This window comes from Balaenoptera ricei, chromosome 4 (assembly GCF_028023285.1).
Source record: "Balaenoptera ricei isolate mBalRic1 chromosome 4, mBalRic1.hap2, whole genome shotgun sequence".
Taxonomy (NCBI): domain Eukaryota; kingdom Metazoa; phylum Chordata; class Mammalia; order Artiodactyla; family Balaenopteridae; genus Balaenoptera; species Balaenoptera ricei.
Window position 1 is genome coordinate 56,321,949 of NC_082642.1, and position 20,226 is coordinate 56,342,174.

Consider the following 20,226-nt stretch of genomic DNA (forward strand, 5'->3'; position numbering starts at 1 on the left):
TATTTTTATCACATGTGTCTTTTGTGCATACAAAAAAATAAGAAAAAGTGAAATTGGTTAAGGTAGTCCTACACCCTTTTCACATTCACAATTCAGTTCTCCATTTAACCACTTTCCCTTAGAGTTGTCCATCTTTGCTTTTCCCCACAGTGTCACCCTTTGTGCCATCAGGAGGTGCTGTGCCTCACCTTCCAAGCCACTGTCCCCCATTCTGCAGGTTTCGATGCTGGCACTTTTTTGTTATCAGAAGGCATGAATGGTCAACTACCAGAGCCCACCTCTTCTTCAGTGGTCCTTATATGGTTTGTTGGTCGACAGAGTTACAGCTCAGTAGAGCAGTCATGCCACCAGCTGCATGGGTGGCTGAGATTGTGAGACATGTCCCGACGTTGAAGATGGCCAAAGATGAATAACCATGCGTCATAGGATTAATGCAATTCAGTAAATCTACTGCATTCTTTTTAATGACTGAATAGAATCAAATGACCACAAATTAAGTCATGTAACAGAAGGTCTTTGACATGAAGCTTACTATGGGACCAAGCTTAAATGGCAGCCCCAACATTATTTTAAACATGAACCATAAGAAGTGGTGAAAGCAGTGATTCAGTGTTCAAGACAGTAAAAGAATTTGCAATTAAGATTTTCACCAAATCTAACCATACCCCTCAGAAACATCCACAGGCACTGACTCTTCAACTGCCGTATCTTCAAGCACGTGTGTCCCGTCAGTGACACTGACCTCAGGCATGAAGAGACGCGGTCCCCCCGTGAGGGATGCGGTCAGCGGATGAGGCTACGCTGAGTCTCCACGGGCACATGCTGACCATGATCGTTACGGTTTGTCACTCTGGCATTTGGGCCGTGACAAGCTCAGTGTAAGCCTCCGTTACGGAACTCTGAGAGCCAAGCTAGAACCCCAAGGGCAGCCTCTCTTTCCTGCTTTTTACTTCTGTGATATTTAGGAGACCTTACACACCTTATCATCGGTCCGGAAGGGGATGAGCCTAACTTCAGCTCCAGCAGCTGAAACTCATCAGCAGGTCGGGCAGATACAAGTTTAAAGTCTGTCTGGGCTGAGCAGAGTAAATAGGCAGGCTGGCTTTAAAAATACAAAGAGTGGGGCTTCCCTGGTGGCGCAGTGGTTGAGAGTCTGCCTGCCAATGCAGGGGACACAGGTTCGAGCCCTGGTCTGGGAAGATCCCACATGCCACGGAGCAACTAGGCCCGTGAGCCACAATTACTAAGCCTGCGCGTCTGAAGCCTGTGCTCCGCAACAAGAGAGGCCACGATAGTGAGAGGCCCACGCAGCGCGATAAAGGGTGGCCCCCGCTTGCCGCAACTAGAGAAAGTCCTCGCACAGAAACGAAGACCCAACACAGCAAATAAATAAATAAATAAATAAATAAATAAATAAATAAATAAATAAATAAATAAGGAGTTAGTTGTATTGTGGAATGTGAAACCATATCAGCGAACTTTAAAAAAAAAAAAAAATACAAAGAGTGAAGTGTATATCCCTTACTTGAGAGTCTATCATCTATGCAGATCCAAAAAGGAGAATGAGATTGAGACTGGGTTGAGGAGGGATGGCAACAGTTGAATCAAAGAGTCCATCCACAGAAATGTTTACTTATAAGAAAATTTGTTTCTTACTGCCCTCCCCCGTGCTGGGGGCAGGATCTCCCACCCCCAGCACCCTGCCAAAAACAAAAGCCCAGCCTGACTCACACGTGAGTCATGGTCCCTGCATAGACACCATCTGAGTCAGACACGCAGCCATCCTCTTCCAGCTGTCAATTACTTAATCCTACTCACCTTTCTCCAACACACAAGCGCTAATCAACTCACCCATTTTCTCTCCTTTTCCTTTTTTAAATTCCTGCTAAAGGCCCACACATAGCAGCTCAGAGACACTCAAAAGAGAAAAATTTGAAGTCAACTGAATTTCTTCCACGAAAAAATATCTAGGTATATTTCCTGCCACTTTTTCTCTACAGAAAGCTCCACATTTTTGTTTACAAACTTGGAATCATAGTATACCTATTGTTTTAGAGCTTGGTTTTTGTTTCTGTTTTTGAGTTAACAATACCTCAGGAATATTTGCCCATATTCATAACTGTTCCATTATATATGTTTTTACTAGCTGCATAATGGCCCGTCATATATTTCACCATAATATACTTTTTTTTGTAGTTCTATCAATCTTTTTTTTTAATTGGGGTATAGTTGTTTTACAATGTTGTGTTAGTTTCTACTGTACAGCGAAGTGAATCAGCTATGTGTATACTTATATCCCCTCTTTTTTGGATTTCCTTCCCATTTAGGTCACCACAGAGCACTAAGCAGAGTTCCCTGTGCTATACAGTATGTTCTCATTAGTTATCTATTTTATACATATCAGTGTATATTTGTCAATCCATAATATACTTAATCTCTTATTGTTAGACATTGAAGTTGTTTCCAATTTTTTGTTTTGTTTTTGTTTTGCTTTTTTTTCATCTTCTCTTCTATTCTTCCATTCAGGAATTTATTCTAGCCTTCTTATAGTGCCCTGGCTTCTCACCACACTCTCCTAGAATAAAATGCCAGCTTTGTGACCTTGTATAATTTAACCTCTGAGCCTTAGTTTTCTCATATGCTAAATGGAGATCATAATACTTGTTTTAGGTGTATCTGAGGATTAGAGGTAATATATATGAAGTGCCTACAGTATAGTAGATGCTCAAAAGTGGTAATTCTTTTTATTTCAGAAAGTAGATTGCTGAGAAATCATTTGGCTTTAATTAAGAGAAAGTAGACCACATTTGGCACCTAGGAGAGATGGCTGTTTTGTTCCATTATTATTGCAGTATCAGAAGAGTACTCATTCTGGTCTTCAATTCGTGCAGAAAATATTTCTAGTGAAAATGCATTTTTTAACATTAAGATCCTATAATTCCAAATTTAATTACATAGAAGTGGCCATTATTGAAGGAACGAGACACTGATGTGGAATTAGAATCAGCAGCTGTCTGAGGAATGCCAGTATTTATAGCTCCCTAGAGAATCGGGTTAGGCTACAGGGGCTGCTGCTTCACCAGAGAAAAGCTGGTGAACGCTAGTCCGCTTCTCTATCCGTCACTTAAGTAGTGAGAAGATTCTGTGGCCATGTGGAGTCGGATGCCTCCCAGCCCTCACGCGAACACATACAGATGGAAGGTCCAGAACTAACGAGCCTTAGAAAAGGAAGCAGACAAAACGTATGCGCAGGATTGGGAGAAGAAAACCCAGAGAGGGCCATTCACACTCCAGCCGTCTTTGGAGCTACCTTCTGTGGCTTTTGCTGAGGAAGCCAAAAGCCTGAGTCCTGTAAGATGTGGGGACAGGACAGGACATGAAGAGACATGGTGCCCCCCTTTCCCCCAGTCCTCTCTCTAGCACAGAGTTTGAAACTGCCCTTAACTGCTCTGGGCACATAACAGTGGGAGAGCCGGCTTTCCATCCCTCTTCTGCATTTGCTTCCCTGACCCCGCAGACCGCTTTTCTACTGCAGTTAGTTCCCTGCTCATTCACTCTTCTTGGTTAACACCTTACTTACTAATTAATGTCCAGGTAAGTGGAAGTGTCTCTTTTCTCATCTATAAGATAGGGAGTGTCTAGTAAGTGTTTTTTTGAGTTCTGTTCCAATGCTCTATAAAGTCCACATTTCTATTTGTATATTGTGATTTAATGATGCAAGCATTTGGTACCTGTTAGAAGACCTGATTTCTGTCCCTGGATCAACTACTACTATACATCCACTTAATATAGGGGTCGTGAACTGTAACATGCCTGCAGGGGCCAGCAAGAAACATAAAGGAATGAAGTAGCCCAGATAAAAGGCAATAGGTGGGACCGTAGTGAACTAGAAAGTGTGTGCCCTGGCCAAAGGGGAAGCATCAGCTCAGCACTGGCCAGTCAGTGCCGTGGGGTTTGCAGAGATGTTATTGCCTGATCATCAAATGAACAAACAAATGAACAGTTAAACATCCCCTTTCTTTCTAATATAGTTGTAAAAATCATTTATAGTACTTCTGTGTGTATGATCATATATGTTAGACCAGCAGTGTTTGCACCTGTTATGTGAATATCACTCTTTTTTAAAAAGTCAGCTCAGCCATAAAAAAGGAATGAAATTTTGCCATTTGCAGCAGCATGGATGGACTTGGAGGGCATTATGCTATGTGAAATAAGTCAGACAGAGAAAGACAAATACTGTATGATATCACTTATATGTGGAATCTTAAAAAATACAGCAAACTAGTGAATATAACAGAAAAGAAGCAGACTCACAGTTATAGAGAACAAACTAGTGGTTACCACCTTTGGCACCTAGGAGAGATGGCTGTGGGGAAACGGAAGCAGGAGGAGAAACAGGGGTAGTGGAGTAAGAGGTACAAACTATTAGGTATAAAATAAGCTACAAGGATATATTGTACAACACAGGGAATATAGCCAATATTTTGTAATAACTATAAATGGAGTATAACCTTTAAAAATTGAGAATTACTGTATTGTACACCTGTAACTTATACAACATTGTACAGCAACTATACTTCAATTTTTAAAATTTTTAAATTTTTAAAAAGTCAAATTATCATCCCATGCATTGCACACTCTTTAGCAAAAGCAAGTTAACACAATCCCACTAAAGTAAAATAAGAAATAGCAGTATATTTTCACAATAACAAATATTGGGAAGCAGAAACTTTGCCTTTCCTTTTTTCTTTCCAATAGTAATGCTGTAACTTTCATGGTAAATGTCAATACAAAGCAGTCAGTAGGGAAAAGAAGAGTAAGGAGCAAGGTTTGGGAAATGGGAAAGGTATTTCACAATTTATTAAGGAATAGCAGCACCTCATTTTAACCCACCTCAGCACATTCTATAGAGACACCATCACACACGCAGTACACTTACCCAAACCTCAATTGTTCCCACGTTCTTTCTTCACGACAAATCCTTAGAAAAATGAAATGTGTTTACAGCTACCCTTGGGTAATTACAACCCACATTTTATATTCCGTCCCCTTTGAAATTCTCATGAAACAGGAAAAGATAATGTGTGATAATATTCATTATGTAGAAAGCCTTTGAATAATGCATCGGAGATCCATTAAAATAAATAGAGATAATATATTTTAACAGCCCAGCCACAAACTAGTTGGGAATACTGAATAATGAATGGATGGCATGGCAGGGCCAGAGGCTCTCACAGCCACACTGGTTTTGGACAGAAGATGAGCAATGCATGTTTGAAATCCATAGGCATTTCAAAGTTTCCTCTCACTCTGTTTCTTAAGGAAACCATACAATTGCCTTGAAATTATAAGCAACTACAGGAGGCATTATGTGCTTAAAATTATATTGCCATCACAGGCAAGACCTAATAAATCCAAACCTAAGGTTAAGTGCAGTATGGGGGAAAGGCCACTGGATTCAAAAACCAGAGGCCCAGCCTATAGTCTCTTGCTTTGTGATCTTGTACCATTTATCTGTTGCCATGGTGGTGATGTGCAATAAAAACCCACCCACATCAGTGGCATCCGATGATAAGCACTGATTTCTGCTGCTGATCAGAGCTGGGTTCCCATGGGGCTTACTCGTGTGTCTATGATCGGCTACGGGCTGGCGAGGTGCCGCTAACTGCTCTTGGCTGAGCTCCGTCAGGTGCCTGGGGCTTCAGTTGGGACAACGGCCGATTGAGTTCTGTGCTACGAAGTCCCTCCTCTGCCAGCAGGCTGAGCTGGGCTTGTTCTGCGGGCAGCGGCAGGGTTCCCTGGGGCAGCGGGGAGTGGGGGCGCGGATGGAGGGGCTCGGAACCGGAATACTGTCACTTCCTCTGCATTCTGTTGGCCAAGGCAAGTCAGGAGGCCAGCCCAGGGGTCCGGAAATAGACTCCACCTCTTGATGGAGAACCCGCAGTCTTATTATAGGGGGACCAGATAGAGAGAGGGGAAGAATTGGGACCATTTTAATAATCAGGCTGTCACAGATCTGGGGCAAGTTATCTGACTTCTTTGAGTAACCGCTGCCTTGCCTGTAATCCACAGGTGGTTGTACAGCCCAAGGAGAGAGTGAAGTGAACACACTTTTAAACTCAAATTCACTGTAACCGTTCAAGTGAAGTTAACTAAGGCGTGGTGCAGGGGATAGAACCAAAGAATCTTCAGCTTTTCTCTGTGGATGCTGGCGGTCTAAGCTAGTGCTGGGAGATTCCTGTTCTTAAAATGAGAAAACACCAAATAGTTCTGGGATTCAGAGCTGGCCGTCAGACCAGGCCACTCCCCGTCACTGCAACCCAAGGCCAAGAACAAAGGCCAGATTCCCAATGCTGCTGCCCCACTAGAAGTCACAGCAGACTTTAAGATCACCCCATCACTTCTCCCACGGAGTAAACTGGTCTTGTCCCTGTATTTTGAAAAAGGTATTGTCTTTATACCAAATCATATCACCAGGTAGCTAGGTTTTTGAGATATCCTCTTAGTAGTTAAGATCTTTCCATCTCTGTCATTCTCTCAATTCCGAGCATATTTTCATAATATCCCTGCTGACAGTAGTTGGAGGTCAGCACACGTGTTTTCTAAGTAAGTTTTCCTCACTGTAAATGCCAAGTGGACACTGGTGCTGAACAGCCTATCAACTAAATGCTTTCCCGATCCTGGCCAACAGGAACTGTCACTCAGAAAGCCACGTCCACTCACCCTGAGATGTCCAGGAAGCACACTTAGTCTCTATCTCGTCATGTTTCTGAGCCTTCTCCATCCATGACAACCCCCTCTCCATACCCTCGGCTCCCTGTCAGTAACTCTGGGATGCAGTGTGGTTTTTCGTGGCATAAGGAGAAGAGGTTTCTGGGGTGACCAGGACGTAGACCTTCCCGTAATCAAATCCACAGGCGAGGCAGACATCAAGCAGCATTTTGCTCATAGCCCTCTGCCGAACGCCGTTCCAAACATCAAGCAACCCTGAACTGGATACCTTAAATGATACCACTAATTAACAAGAAGAGGATAGTGTTGTGTTTTCACCTCAGACGGTGCTTGAGAGCTCCAAGCAAATTAGCCCCCGGCTGCTGGGATTTCGCTAGACTGCGTAGCCTGGTTATAGGCGAGACGCCGCGGTGTGAGGGGCAGGGGCTCTGAGTGGCTGGAGGGAGAGCCTCAGAGCAGCCACGCCTCCCCGGGATGGGAAGGGGCCAGGAACAGGGGCTATCGTTCCTGGACGCAGTGGCACAGAGGCCCTCAGCAGCACTGGCCGCTGCTTGCGAGCTGTGGTCGAGTTTCCCCAAGGCCGCCTTCATCTTAAACCCTCTTAAAGGCTAAAGGCAAACAAATCCTTCTTGAAACCTGAGTCCGTTTTAAGATGTCTGTACTAAAATCCCCGCTGAACTATTAGCTGTAATATCATGTAATTTCCTTTTCCTGAGAGTAACACTTGGCGATTACCGCTATAAGGAATTATAAGGCTCACCCTGTAAGAAGCTCTGCTCAGTTTCCCACGGTGATAATGTGTTACTAAGGCGATTTTCTGAATTTCTACCTGAGGTGTTTTTTCATTTCACTCCGACTACTAGATCCTTCCCTTTTTTTTTTTTTTCTTGGCCTTTCCTGAGTTAGAAACGCTGCGTGGGATAGTTGATTTAGGTCTGAGTTGATCCTTAGCACAAAGGTCAGTTTGGGGGCAGAACAACAGAATTTATGATCAGACTTTCTTCATAATGAAAATATATATCTTTGGATGTTTTAAGCCTTATTTTGCAGTGGTATCATGTGTTATATTTTTATAATCTGTGTATATAGTGTCTTCTTTCTTCTTTTCAAGACTTTAGTTATTCAATAAATAGGAAATACTACATAATCCTTGATTTGAATTAAGTTTAATTTTAAATGTCTTTTTTATTTTAAAGTATGACTTTAAAATATGTCTGTTTTTAATTTGCACTTTTTTAATTTCCACTGTTGTCCAATCCATGGATCTTGAGTTTTATTGTTAAAAATGGGTTGATTTGGGGTTTTTTTTTTACCAACTACAGACAATAAATTTTAAAACTTAATTTATATGTGATCAAAGGGTAACCTGAACATATTACATTTCTCCAGGAAAAAAATATATATATTATAATGGTAGAAAGTTAAAAGGAGACAAATTCCAGCTCAATAAATGTTCAAGCTGCCTAACAGTGAAAGTCAGCTCGGGACGCTCCCAGTGAGTCAGTTGTGCATCAGGAATTGCTGTGACCAGGCCAGGTATTCAAGTAGGTGACTGTAAGGATCCCCTTACGAAGTCACATCACCTTTAAAATTCTGTGGTTTTTTTGTCTAGGCTTTCAGAAAGTAGAGAAAGGAGGATAATGAACAGAGCACCTGCCCTGTGCCCATCTCTGAGCTCTTTTCATCCTTTCTACAAACCACTGAATTATTCACCCTATTTTACAGATGGGGAAACTGAGGTTCATAAAGTAATGTGCCTTGGGAAAGAAGTAAGGATTCAAACCTAAGTCCTACTGATTGCAAGCACCCTGAGCTGGATCACAGCAGAACCTGTCCCCTTCTGCGGCCAGCCCTAGGCCTGGGCCTGCTTGCCTGCACCGGGGGGTAGTGGGGGAATGGAACTGGACCTACAGAGGGAAAGGCTGCGTTTCTCTCCTGGGGAAAATAAGCTGGGACTTTCAGTCATTAGAGAAGTTAACAATAGGTGGCGGTACATACCCATAACAATGATGGTGCCTGTGTTAAATCAGTACATTTTCTTTTTCTGAGTTCTGTATTGTTTTCAATCAAAGTGCTTTAAATGAGTCATTTGAGCAATTTATGCAGAGCATCTCTACCCATTTGAATAAAAAAAATAAAAAAAAAAAGCAAATGGGAATGTCAGCTATCAGACGAGTTGCTCTTTGCATTTCTCACTGTGACAATAATAACGCCAGAGCAGATTTGGTGTCCCCTGTCCTAAACCTGGCTTACGGGAGCCTCCTTATGACCCCTTGCTGCTTAGGAGTTTCTTTCTGCCTTTTCTTTCTCTAAACTTACAGACTGGGGCTACTAGAGATGCTAAGAAAGTGCTTCTTGAAAAACACTTTGTTGTCAAACAGCAATGAAATGTGTTCGACTTCAAATGAAGGTTAGGACACAGAGTTGGATCCACAGCCTGGTTGCGTGTATAGCGGATACACAGCCGGCTGGCCCTTTGTGACCACATTTCCAGCAACATCCCTCTGGAGCTTCCCGGATTCGCCACAAACATAATGAGCTCCCAAGACATCTCTGCCTCTGAAGCTCTGTACGCGAGGCAGTCTGTAGAGCCTTGCTGTGTTCCAACGTTCTGCTTTTCTGACTAAGCTGGAGGTTTCCTTAAGTTTCTCGAGGGTGAACCTCTGGTGTGTTTTTTTCTTAATGACATAAATGGGCTCCCTTGGTTGGCTTTTGACAACCGCCTCAAATAAGATTTTCCTTCAGACGACCTTATTCTATTTGGGAAAAAAAAGGAGTCTTTCTTCGGAGAGCTCTGGCCCCAGGATGCGGGATCTAATGAGCATCATTGGATTGTCCCCGTGGGGCAGGACACTGGATGACACCAGGCAGCCTTGTTTGGCTGGGGACCCATTCCTCTTCATCGACAAAAAATGCAAACTCAGTGTCTCAACGCATTTTTATTGTGTACCAACTATGTGTTTGGTATTGTGCTGGGGGCTATGATGTGGCCTGAAATTACTTTTCTCCCAGCGTGAATTTGTGTGTGGAAAAAAACCTAATACAGTATGAGTTAAAAGTTATCATCTTATCATTTATCGACTTATCAAGTTATCTTTCTTATCTTCTAGTAAAAGTGATCATTTATGAGTCGGGAGTAATATTGATCACTCACTGCTCCCTGTGAAGAGCACATTCAACTACTTTCTTTAGCAAAATCAGGCAGTTCTTTTGGATGCTACCAGATAACAAATAGCTGAATGGAATGAGTGTCCTGTTTGCTTGTGCCCAGCCTGCAGAGTGGGATGAACCTGCAGATATGCTTTGTCAACGACAGTGGCAGCGACAAGGACAGCGATGCTGATGACAGCAAGACTGAAACGAGCTTGGACACCCCCTTGTCTCCCATGGTGAGTCCCAAAGCTGCCACTGGGGCTCAGAGTGTGCTTTCCTGGTCATCTAGCTTCTTTTCTGTTGTTAGTCAGAAGCAAACATTTCAGAGAGTAAAAAAGAAATGTCTCATGACATTTCTTGACATGGCATGCTCCTAAAATTTGACAGTGATTGGAAAATCAAAACTGTGATCCAAGAAGGATACATAAGCTCTGTTAAAGTTAGCGACTACTTTCATATTAAATCATAAGAGAAATCACATAGGCCCTATACCAATCCTTCCCCACTGGGCTTAGAAATATGAGCACAGACTAGCAATGGGACACATTTTAAAAGGCAGGGGATGGGGTCCAGGCAGAGGTGGGAAGGCTAGCACATGGATGTTGCTCAGAGAAACCAGCAAGGTAATGTGGGTTTAACATTGGTTACTATTCCTTGCACACATATTACGGAAGATGGCTTGATGATCCTGGGTGCTTGTTGCTGGATTTATTTCCTCTCTGGGAGGTCTATCGCCTTTCTTACCAAAAACTAACTAACAGGAAACCGTGTTGGTTGTTGAGTGCAATGCCGCGTCAGAACTTCATTGGATATCTGAGATCCTGTCCGCTCCAGGGAGCAACGCACCGCCTTAGCTCTGGGTTAAATATTTTGCTGTGTCTGTTCACTTCAAGAAAGTTTTGAGAGTAAGAATCAAAGAAATGTCTCAAGTTTGTTACAAATATATATTCTCCCTATTATTAATTATGTAACTTTTTATGCTAAAATCAGAGTCTGTCACTGACTGAGGAAATAAAGTAGCTTTTAAAATGTTACTTGCGATTGGTACAAATCAAATCAAGAGTTGAGTCCCTTGATGGAGGGGACTCTTGGCTGCTTTGAGAGAGGGCTCAGGGAAGACTGTAGCTCATCTCCAAAGATGGTACCCGGCACGCAAAGCTCAGGGCTGCTCTTTTTCCCTTCACAGAGCAAACAGAGTTCTTCCTATTCCGATAGAGACACTACTGAAGAGGAATCCGAATCCCTGGATGACATGGATTTCCTCACAAGGCAAAAGAAATTGCAAGCCGAAGCCAAAATGGCCCTTGCCATGGCCAAACCAATGGCCAAAATGCAAGTAGAAGTGGAAAAACAGAACAGGAAAAAGTCTCCCGTCGCTGATCTTGTAAGCAGCGAACGCTGAAACGCAAGCGAGTGTTTGGTGGCTGCAAATGGTTGAGGCTGTCCCAGTCCTTTCCCAGAGTTATGCAAACTTGGGTTTTTACAAGGCAGTGTGTAAAACGTACTGTCATTGAGAAATATTTAAGTCTGTTTCTTTTTCCTTCCTACTGTATCACTGAAGGATACACACGCAACAGATTTGACAAAAGTAAACTTTGCTCTTGATTCATATCTACTGTGTTTCTTAGGGGCAGTATTAGCTGTCATGGGAATATTTTAATTCCTTTAAAGCAGTCTCAGTTTAAGAACCCATTGCTATGGCAAACTCACTATTGCTTTAGCTCTTGTTCCCCCCTTTTCGATGAAGACAGTATGGCAGAGTGGATGAGAGCCCTGGGCTTTGGAGCTTAAGACTAGCTCTGCCATTGACCTACTGTGGGGCTCTGGACACGTCTCAGTTTTCTCATCTATAAAATGGGAATAATAATAATAGCTGTGTCAGAGCACAATTGTGGAAAAAGTAATCAAAGCACTTAGTACAGTGCTTGTAGCGTGCTATAAGTTAATGAATAGCTGATATTATTAATTTTATCCATGTCACTGACATTACTTGAGCTCCCTGGTAATTCATTTGTGGATGTAATAAGTGACTCTCAGTTGTAGACCAGTCCAAAAGCTTTTGATTTGAGTAGTGTCCCATTCTGATGCCAATAGTGTTTCAGATGATGTGCATATATGGAGGGCCTCACATTGGGAAAGTCAGATGGGGAAAGCTTTTAAGCAAGGAACCTGAAGTGGGTGAATGAAGGTGGGTCTTTTAGGAGAAAACTGGGTCGTACGTTCAGTGTGCTTGCTGCTCACCCCTCCATTTCTTCCCTTTCTGTCTTCAGCTGCCACACATGCCTCATATAAGTGAATGCTTGATGAAAAGAAGTTTAAAGCCCACTGACCTGAGAGACATGACTATTGGTCAGCTACAAGTGATAGTCAATGATCTCCATTCCCAGATAGAAAGTAAGTGTAAGATGCTCTGGAAAATGGGATATTAAGTGTAAAATATCATGGGATGGATAGTACTATTTCCTTGATTCAGTTCCTTGGTACGTTTCATTGGGGTCCTCCTGTGTACTTGCAAGGAAAAGAAGAGAATCACAAGGCTCTCTTTTTGTTTTTGTTTTTTTTACTGTAAAATGTTGAGAAACTTTAAGACTTTGTCAAGGTTCACAGAGGTTAGGGATCCTTTTTATTCATCTGAAATCCCCAGCTCCCAGCACAGTGCCTGGCATATAGTTGGCTCCCAACTCCTGTTTGTAGAATACAGTTTAGTAGTTACAAGTCATTTATTATACAGTTATACGCTCAGCTTTACTTGCACGTACATTCATTTTAGGTCATCAAATTCTATTCGACTTATGCTGTGGGACTCCAGGTGGTGAAAGTATATGTGACCGATATGTGAAAATTATAGGGTGAGAAAGCGTGGGCCTTTTTCCCCCAGAATGAAGAAGGACCTCTACTGGAAGTGTGCAGGGCGGGTGGTGAGTGAGTGGCATTCACTCGAAGTGATTGGTTACGCAGAGAAGGGCAGGTGCTGGACCAATGAGAGAGCTCACTCACTGGGAAAGCGTGCTTAGCCCAGGTGAACTCACGAGCCCTCCAGCCTCTGGAACATACAAGTCCATAAAGTCCGTAGGCTGATAGATTAAAACCACCTAAGAGACATGCCAACCAAATGCAAACCAACTATAAAAAAGCATTGAGGTTGAGGTCTATCCCGATGGGGCTTTTTCTGTAAACCTACATCGTTGGAAACGCCTCATAGATTAACTGTGTGGTTTCCTTTACTCATAGAACTACCTGTTAGATCTGTGGGAAAGAACTACAAGACAGAGCTGCCAAGTAAATTATGAAAAACCTAACAAACTTTTTATCTTAGGTATTGGCATAGCCCAATGATCTGTACTGTTCTAGGGTGTGATGGCTTAGGAGTGAATATGATTTGAACCTAATACATTTTTAGAGGGTGTCAAATTCAGAACCAGGCAGATCCATCGCCTGACCCTAAACATGGTCCTAAAGTAAATCGCTTGAGGAAATTGGATCCCAAAGATTACAGGTGGGGAATTTTGAAGTGTGTCCATATTTCATTGGAGATCAAAGAAGCCTAACTAAAAGAATTGTGGGCTGACTCACACGATAACTTCTTTTTGAAAGGGCTACTTTATCTTGAAGATTATGAGTTTGGAGGAACTAAGGTGATTGGCAGTGGAAAGAATCAGAACATGTGAAATTCCTTAAAAATTTATTGACTTAAATAACTTTGTGTTACACATAATTTAAAAAAACCCTTTACACTTAAAAAACAAAAACAAAAACAAAACAAAACAAAACAAAAAACATTGAGGAGCCAAGCGGGGAAATTCGAACACTGACTAAATGTTTTATTAAAGATGTATTTACTTATTCAGGTACAATAAATGTATTGTGGTTATGTTAAATTTTTTTAAAAACGAGCCCTGTCTTTAGAGACACATACTGAAGCATTTACAGATGAAATAATATGATGTCTGAAATTTGCTTTCAAATGATCTAGAGGGAGAAGGGGTGATACATGAGTCAAGACTGGCCATGAGTTGATAACTGTTGAAGCTGGCTGGATGCATGGGGCAGGGGGATTCCTTCAACAATTCTCTTTACTTTTGTATCTCTTTGAAAATGTCCATAATAAAAAACTTAAAACTTCATACAGAAAAGACATTCCCACGCACTATGCAGGCACTCTACTGAGTACTAGTATAAAAAGCTACCCTAAGAACCCACTAGAAAAAATAAAATTGGATGTATTCAGTGGCAGGTTAATACCTTCAGCATTTTAAAATCAAGAGAAAGGATTTAACATTTTAATTAGGAAACCATAGATTCACAGGCTTTTTAAAAATTCTACTACATTTTAATTTTAGTTGAGCATAAATTACTAGGAATTAAGGACTTAAAAGGCTTTCTGATCTTTTACCACTGAAACATCTTCCTTAGACTTTTAAATAATAACATTGCCAGCTAGTCCTTTTCAGGAGTAGATGGAGTTTTAGACCTCTTTGTATGACTTTTTTGCTCCTTTTTTAAATTGAAAACTAATCTGAACTAAAGGCAGACAAATGCATCATTTGAGGTCAGGATCTCTGAAAACATTTCCAAGGAGGACCTCGCTGAATACCCCCTTCCTTTCTTTGGTTTTTGGGCCCAGAGCTCTTGCTAAATGAATGCTATGCCTCATGGGTCCACATGTCCAGACCTAGAAGCTTTCATTCTTAGCTGATGTGAGGGGGAAAAAACAAGAGAGAGCCCCCTGCTTGTTTATATTTTTCAATGGCAGAAGCCAAATTAAACCCAGTACACTGATTTCAGGAAGACTAGTTATGTTTCCATCTATTTTATGCCCAGTATAAATCCTAAAGAATATTTTCCTCAGCACCCATTGTCTGGAGAACTCAGGGGTTATTTCTTCAGGTCTTACACATCTGGTTCTCCCACAGCTTTAGATATTACTGTTTCCTAGAACAACCTGCACATAGGGCTGCTTATCCCCTCGACCCCGAGGAGCCTTTGAGCATCCTCAAGGCGCCTTCCTCCCCAGCGGGGGGTCTGATGGGGCTCTTGTCGGGTGCAGTGGCCCCTCCAGCTCTCCGTGTGGCAGGAGCACCCTGAAGATGAACGGTGGAAAACTTAACGTGCCCCAGACTTTTGCGTTCACATTTCTTGAAAACAAAATCCGGCTTCTTCTAACAAGCTCTTTTCCTAACAGCTAACAATTTCTTTTCCCACTCTAATGTGAATGTAATTGGATATACTTTGTACTCCTTTTCTTTCAACACTTCTATAAGTACGCAAGCTAGTCGTGCTCTCAAATTGGTGACTTCTCCTGGGCTTATGAGAAGCTAATGTAAGAACTCTACATTTTAGCAAAGATAGTCTCCTACTGTGTTTAGCTATTTGTATATATGTATGTATCGTACGTACGTATACAATGGTCCATAAGTAGTTTCACGTCCTGACTTAGATGCAATTTTATCTATTTCTAAACGCTTTCGTTTCTTTGCCCCAGGCTTGAATGAAGAGTTGGTCCAGCTGCTCCTCATCCGAGATGAGCTGCACACAGAGCAAGATGCCATGCTGGTGGACATCGAGGACTTGACCAGGTCAGTGGTGCCTCCTCTTTCCAAAGAAGGGAAGAAGCCTGGGATGGTTGGAAGTCTAAGAATTAAGGCACGAGCGAGCTCTAGAGAACTTCTTTCCTTACTTCCATGAGTAACTCGCCTAATCTCTGCTGGTGTCAGCTGTTTAGATGGAGGGGAAGCGGCCAAAACTGCTCCCATCCAAATGCATGGCTTCTTCACAACCATCCTCCCCTAGTGATGGACTGTAAGTGCATTAGAACTTCGTCCACCCCCGCTTAAATCAGGTCAGCAGTTCTGGCCTAAGGACTTTATCCTGAAGGACTGTCCCCTTGAGAGTCGTCCCTAAGCCATTCCATGCTGGCACGATTCCAGCACGTGGTGGGTGCCACCAAGTGGCACTTGCTGTTATATGACCCGACTCTTGATCGCATCTGCCATGCCCGGAAGGCAAGGACACTGGCATCTTTCCACAGCACCAGCGCCACCAGATTGCTCTCACCATGGGGACACTCCAAGACTTGAGTTTCTAGCTGGGCCTGGTTCCGAGCACCTGTCTGTAAAGAGGTAAAGAATGCTTCCTTCCCTGGGGGATAAGGAAACTAGGCTAATGCTGGTCAAGATCTTGCATTTCTTCATAGTTTTCCTTGTGGAAAAGCCTCTCGCCATAAGTATATAAAGTATATGAAATACCGTGAGCGTTCCTATGATCCTATATTGTATTTACGACGCCACCTTTTCTGAGACAGTTTATAGGAAGTCTTTAAACCACAAGGCAACAGTTACTATTAATCCCAGAAATGGTATTCAGAGAGTAGAAGCTCCCAAGGAGAGAAAGAAAACTGCTTATCACGGTAACATAAGGAATTAACCACGTGATCCAGAACCATCCAAGAGAAGTTTGAAAACATATGTAGTGAAAATGCTCTCAGCACTCACCACAGGGACCACTTCTCAATGTGTAACACTGGGTAAAATATTTTTCTAAATGCAGTGTTATAAAAATAGCTTGGGTAGCAAAATAAATGCTGCAGAACTATGTTTAAGTTTGTGTTTAAAGACCCATGGGCAGCACTCTGTTTTGTATGCTTTGGATGTTATATTGCCTCACCCCTAACAAAAAAACAAAAACAAAAAAACCCAGAAGGTCTTCTCATACCTTCTTAGCATATTTGCCTGCATGTGAAATACAGTAACACTCAAATACTATTAGTGCCCCCTACAGCTGTATACAGGCACTGCACCAACAATTGTTAAGACACCTGCCTTTTTGTTAGGCTAAAAACTTTGCATATTAGGGATTAAGATTATGGGAAATCAGTAGTGAAATATACAACCAGGACATGCATCTTCTGAAAAATATATAGACTCTTTCGTCAGTTCTGTGGCTTGCCTGTGATGACAGAGACCGTTTCTCTGCCCGTCAGAGCGGCGTTGGCGCCCCTCGTTGCAGACACGACATTCAGAGCTCCTCCCTTCTCTCAGAATGTTAGGCTATTACTTAGGTTTGCAGTGAATTTTGCTTATCCCTTCAGATGGTGTGATCATGGGAGACAGGGTGGGCAGAACCATGGGGTTCAAAGGAGAGGAGTCACTAATATAAAGGTACTAGAGGATCCCTTTAAATTAGAGCAGGTGGGGAGAAGTTTCTATGCCCATTCCTGGCTGCAGAAATATAATTTTGCTCATGGAGGGATCTAAGGATACTTAAACTTCCCTAAAGGTAGCAGTGCCAGAGTTTTGCAGCCAGATCCCAGAAGGCCGAGAGCATGGCCGCTGGGAAGCCCTGTTCACCTATTCCCTTTACCTGTGCAGCTCCTGCCATTCAGGTGTCAGTTCAGATCTGTGCTTCTCAATTTTGGCTGCACATTGGAACCACCTGGGGAGCTTTTAAAATACTGATGCCTGGGTCTCACTCCCAGAGATTCTGATTTAATTATTCTGTGAAGTAGCCTGTGCATTAGGAGTTTTTAAATCTTTCCAGATGATTCCAATGCACAGCCTAATTTGAAAACCACGGGTTTAGATACCTCTTTGGAGAAGTGCTCCCTGATCCCCCAAGACTGATGTAGGACCCTCTGTGCTCCTGGCAGCCTGACATCCCTCCCAAGTAGAGGCTAATCCTATTGTGTTATATGGTTGACAACCAACCTAGCTATAAGCCACCTGAAAGCAGAGACAACACTATTTTCACTCATTGCTGTGTCCCCAGAACCTAATACAGCGCCTGCCAAGTACATAGTAGGTCCTCAATAGGGATTGTTGATAAAAAGAAGTCCTTGTGGGGCTTGAGTGAAATAAATCCTAATAAAGACTTTATAAATAGTTGACGAGAACCTTTTGGTTTTATGGACGGAAACCCTTTCCCTCCTTTGTTTACAATTTTAATGAAATTCACCCTTGTATGTATGTCTCAAAATAACACCCAGCTTTCAATATTTTCTGAAGCTCTTGCCTGCCTGTTCTTTCCTTCTCTCTCAGAAAACCCCTTGTTGTTTGTATGCACGCGCACACACACACACACACACACACACACACACACAGATACATATTTTAAAACTGCTATAAGAACTATACTTTAATTAGCTACCGTGGAATCTTAGTCACTGGGCATCAAAATATTTCTTGAGCTGAATTTGTTCAAGTGAGGCCCATGAGTTACTTTATGAAAATGATAAAAAAGATGGTCTGCTAGAAGGCATAATTTCTTTTTTAGGAATAGGGTGCTATTGATGTCTTTTTCCTGAGTCCCTTTGTTGGTATATGAATATCAGAATATTCTTTGTGGGCTGCTGCGTGTGGCAGGGACGCTGCTGTCACTTCTCTGTTTCTGAATGTATTTGTGGTCTTCCCTGTAACACAGATGGGAGACATTCTGCATAATACCAGTGAGTTAAACTTGATGTCACTGACTACCCAAGTCTAGGCAGCACCCAGAAACTGCCCCTGGACCTTTGATGACAGCTGGAAACCACACCCTTAGATGCTTTTCTCTTGCCAGATTTATAATTTCCTAAGATCCTCCTTCAAAACATTTGTTTCTTGCAGCCTTCAGACCCTGCCACTCTCTGGGAAGACGTTTACTTAGTGCCGGATTGAGTGATGTAAGCAGCTTGGCCATTCCTCCCACTCCGTCTCCACTGGCCAGCTGCTGGTTAGCCCAACTTTGGGCTCACAGGCCGTAATAGGGCTTGATGAGTAAGACTCACCCCGCCCTGTCCCCCCCTCACTGCCGTGATCATGCCCTTGGGACTAACTGTGGGGGAAAAAATATGCAAATGTGGGAAATCTTGACATCCACAAAGACCTACCGTTTGTTTGGAAGACATTAGCCTTTGTAAGAATAAAATTGAACTATTGTATTATTAACAAGAGCCTTGTTAATACTTAGATTTGCATCTATGTGCGTGTTTGGATAAAGTAGTCACGCAGTTACTCTCTATCACAACACCTTGTTTTGACTTTTTGCTTAGCACTTAATCTTCTATCTGCTATCTCCTTGCTTGCTGTCTGTTCCTTTCTTGTCTCTTTCCATTAGCATACATGCTCCATGAGAACAAAGATCATTGTCTGCTCACCACCAAATCCCCAGCACCAGGAGCACAGAGAAGGCACATATTAAACATTTGTTGAATAAATTATCCTAGTTTCTTTCCTCTTTTCATTTTTAAACATGGCACTTTTCTTCTCAAAGGAATGTGATATCTACATGTCTCAGGTTAATCCAGTGGCTTACTAAACAAAAGGAATCATACATAGAATATAAAAATTGGAAGAGGGCAATTCCATTTGAATTAAGTACCGTTTCTTGATTCTCTCGATTTCACTCTGAGTAACTCCGAGCCTCCGTTTGGAGGATATTTTAGCAGTTGATGGGAAAGCAGTTTGGCTTTCTCCTTAGCACTAAATAATTGTACTATTCATTTTACAGACACGCTGAGAGTCAGCAGAAGCACATGGCCGAGAAAATGCCTGCAAAGTGAAAAGAAGCCATCCAACCAGAGGACAAGCTAGAATTTATTTTGCTTCTGTGGTTGTAAAAATGCTGTTGCTAAAGGTGGCACAGAAACAAACAAATATCAGTGTTAGTCATCGATAATGTCTGAAGCTTAACGTCCAGTGATTGGCCTTTGCTTCTTAATTTATTTTAATTTTTTTACTGTGCCACTAAATATCAGGCATTTTAATAAAATATTGTTACAAAAAATGTACAGTACTTACACCATCACAAATCATGGTTAATCAAAGAGGGTAGTTTTAACTTTATTTTTATTTGTTTAGAGATTCTGAGTCGGAGCAGTATTTTACCATTGACTGCTTTCATTCTTCACTGTAGTTTTAAAGAAGAACTGTAAATGACGGTGCTATCCAAGTCAAAAAATACATGCCTGCCTCGTAGTGAAGTTGTAGGTCTCCGTAATATGTATATTTTAATCAGTTTTCAACATTTTGTGAATGTTGACTACCTGAAGTTCATTTTTAGATGTGCTATTAACATTCTGTTGGATTCAGAGGGTTCCTTAAAAGTTTTATGTATAAATATGTAAAATAAAAATTAAAACTTTGTTTCATAGGATATGTCTTTTTGCTCACTAGCAAGCTCTACACTGGCTGTACTTCTTCCCTCTTCACTCTTCCTCAACTGAAATCCCCACCGGGAAGCTTTTATCAGTGAAGAAACAAAGGGCTCCGGAGGACAAAAAAGGCAGGGAATCGCCAAGAAGATTGTGGAGAGTATGGGAGTGTGTGTGTGTGTGTGTGTGTGATCCAAAGACGACAACATCAGGCA

At 42.1% G+C, this 20,226-nt stretch overlaps 1 protein-coding gene and 1 non-coding gene across 10 annotated transcripts in view; both read left to right on the top strand.

Moving 5' to 3' along the window:
• SCHIP1 (schwannomin interacting protein 1) overlaps nucleotides 1-20,010 on the top strand; it is a 155,840-nt gene extending 135,830 nt beyond the window's left edge. For 8 of the 9 annotated variants that reach the window (XM_059920457.1, XM_059920461.1, XM_059920459.1 and 5 more), the window contains 5 exons: nucleotides 10,004-10,121; nucleotides 11,072-11,269; nucleotides 12,156-12,279; nucleotides 15,368-15,461; nucleotides 19,369-20,010. In XM_059920457.1, coding sequence (XP_059776440.1) covers nucleotides 10,004-10,121; nucleotides 11,072-11,269; nucleotides 12,156-12,279; nucleotides 15,368-15,461; nucleotides 19,369-19,420 — 586 coding nt within the window. In that variant the 3' untranslated portion in view covers nucleotides 19,421-20,010. Of the gene's footprint in view, nucleotides 1-10,003; nucleotides 10,122-11,071; nucleotides 11,270-12,155; nucleotides 12,280-15,367; nucleotides 15,462-15,913; nucleotides 16,005-19,368 lie in introns of all 9 variants that reach the window. The other variant, XM_059920458.1, reaches the window with a different exon arrangement.
• On the top strand, nucleotides 13,027-13,157 carry LOC132365621 (small nucleolar RNA SNORA18). The gene has a single exon (XR_009503149.1). It is a non-coding gene; the product is annotated as a small nucleolar RNA SNORA18 (small nucleolar RNA).
• Nucleotides 20,011-20,226: the final 216 nt, after the last annotated feature.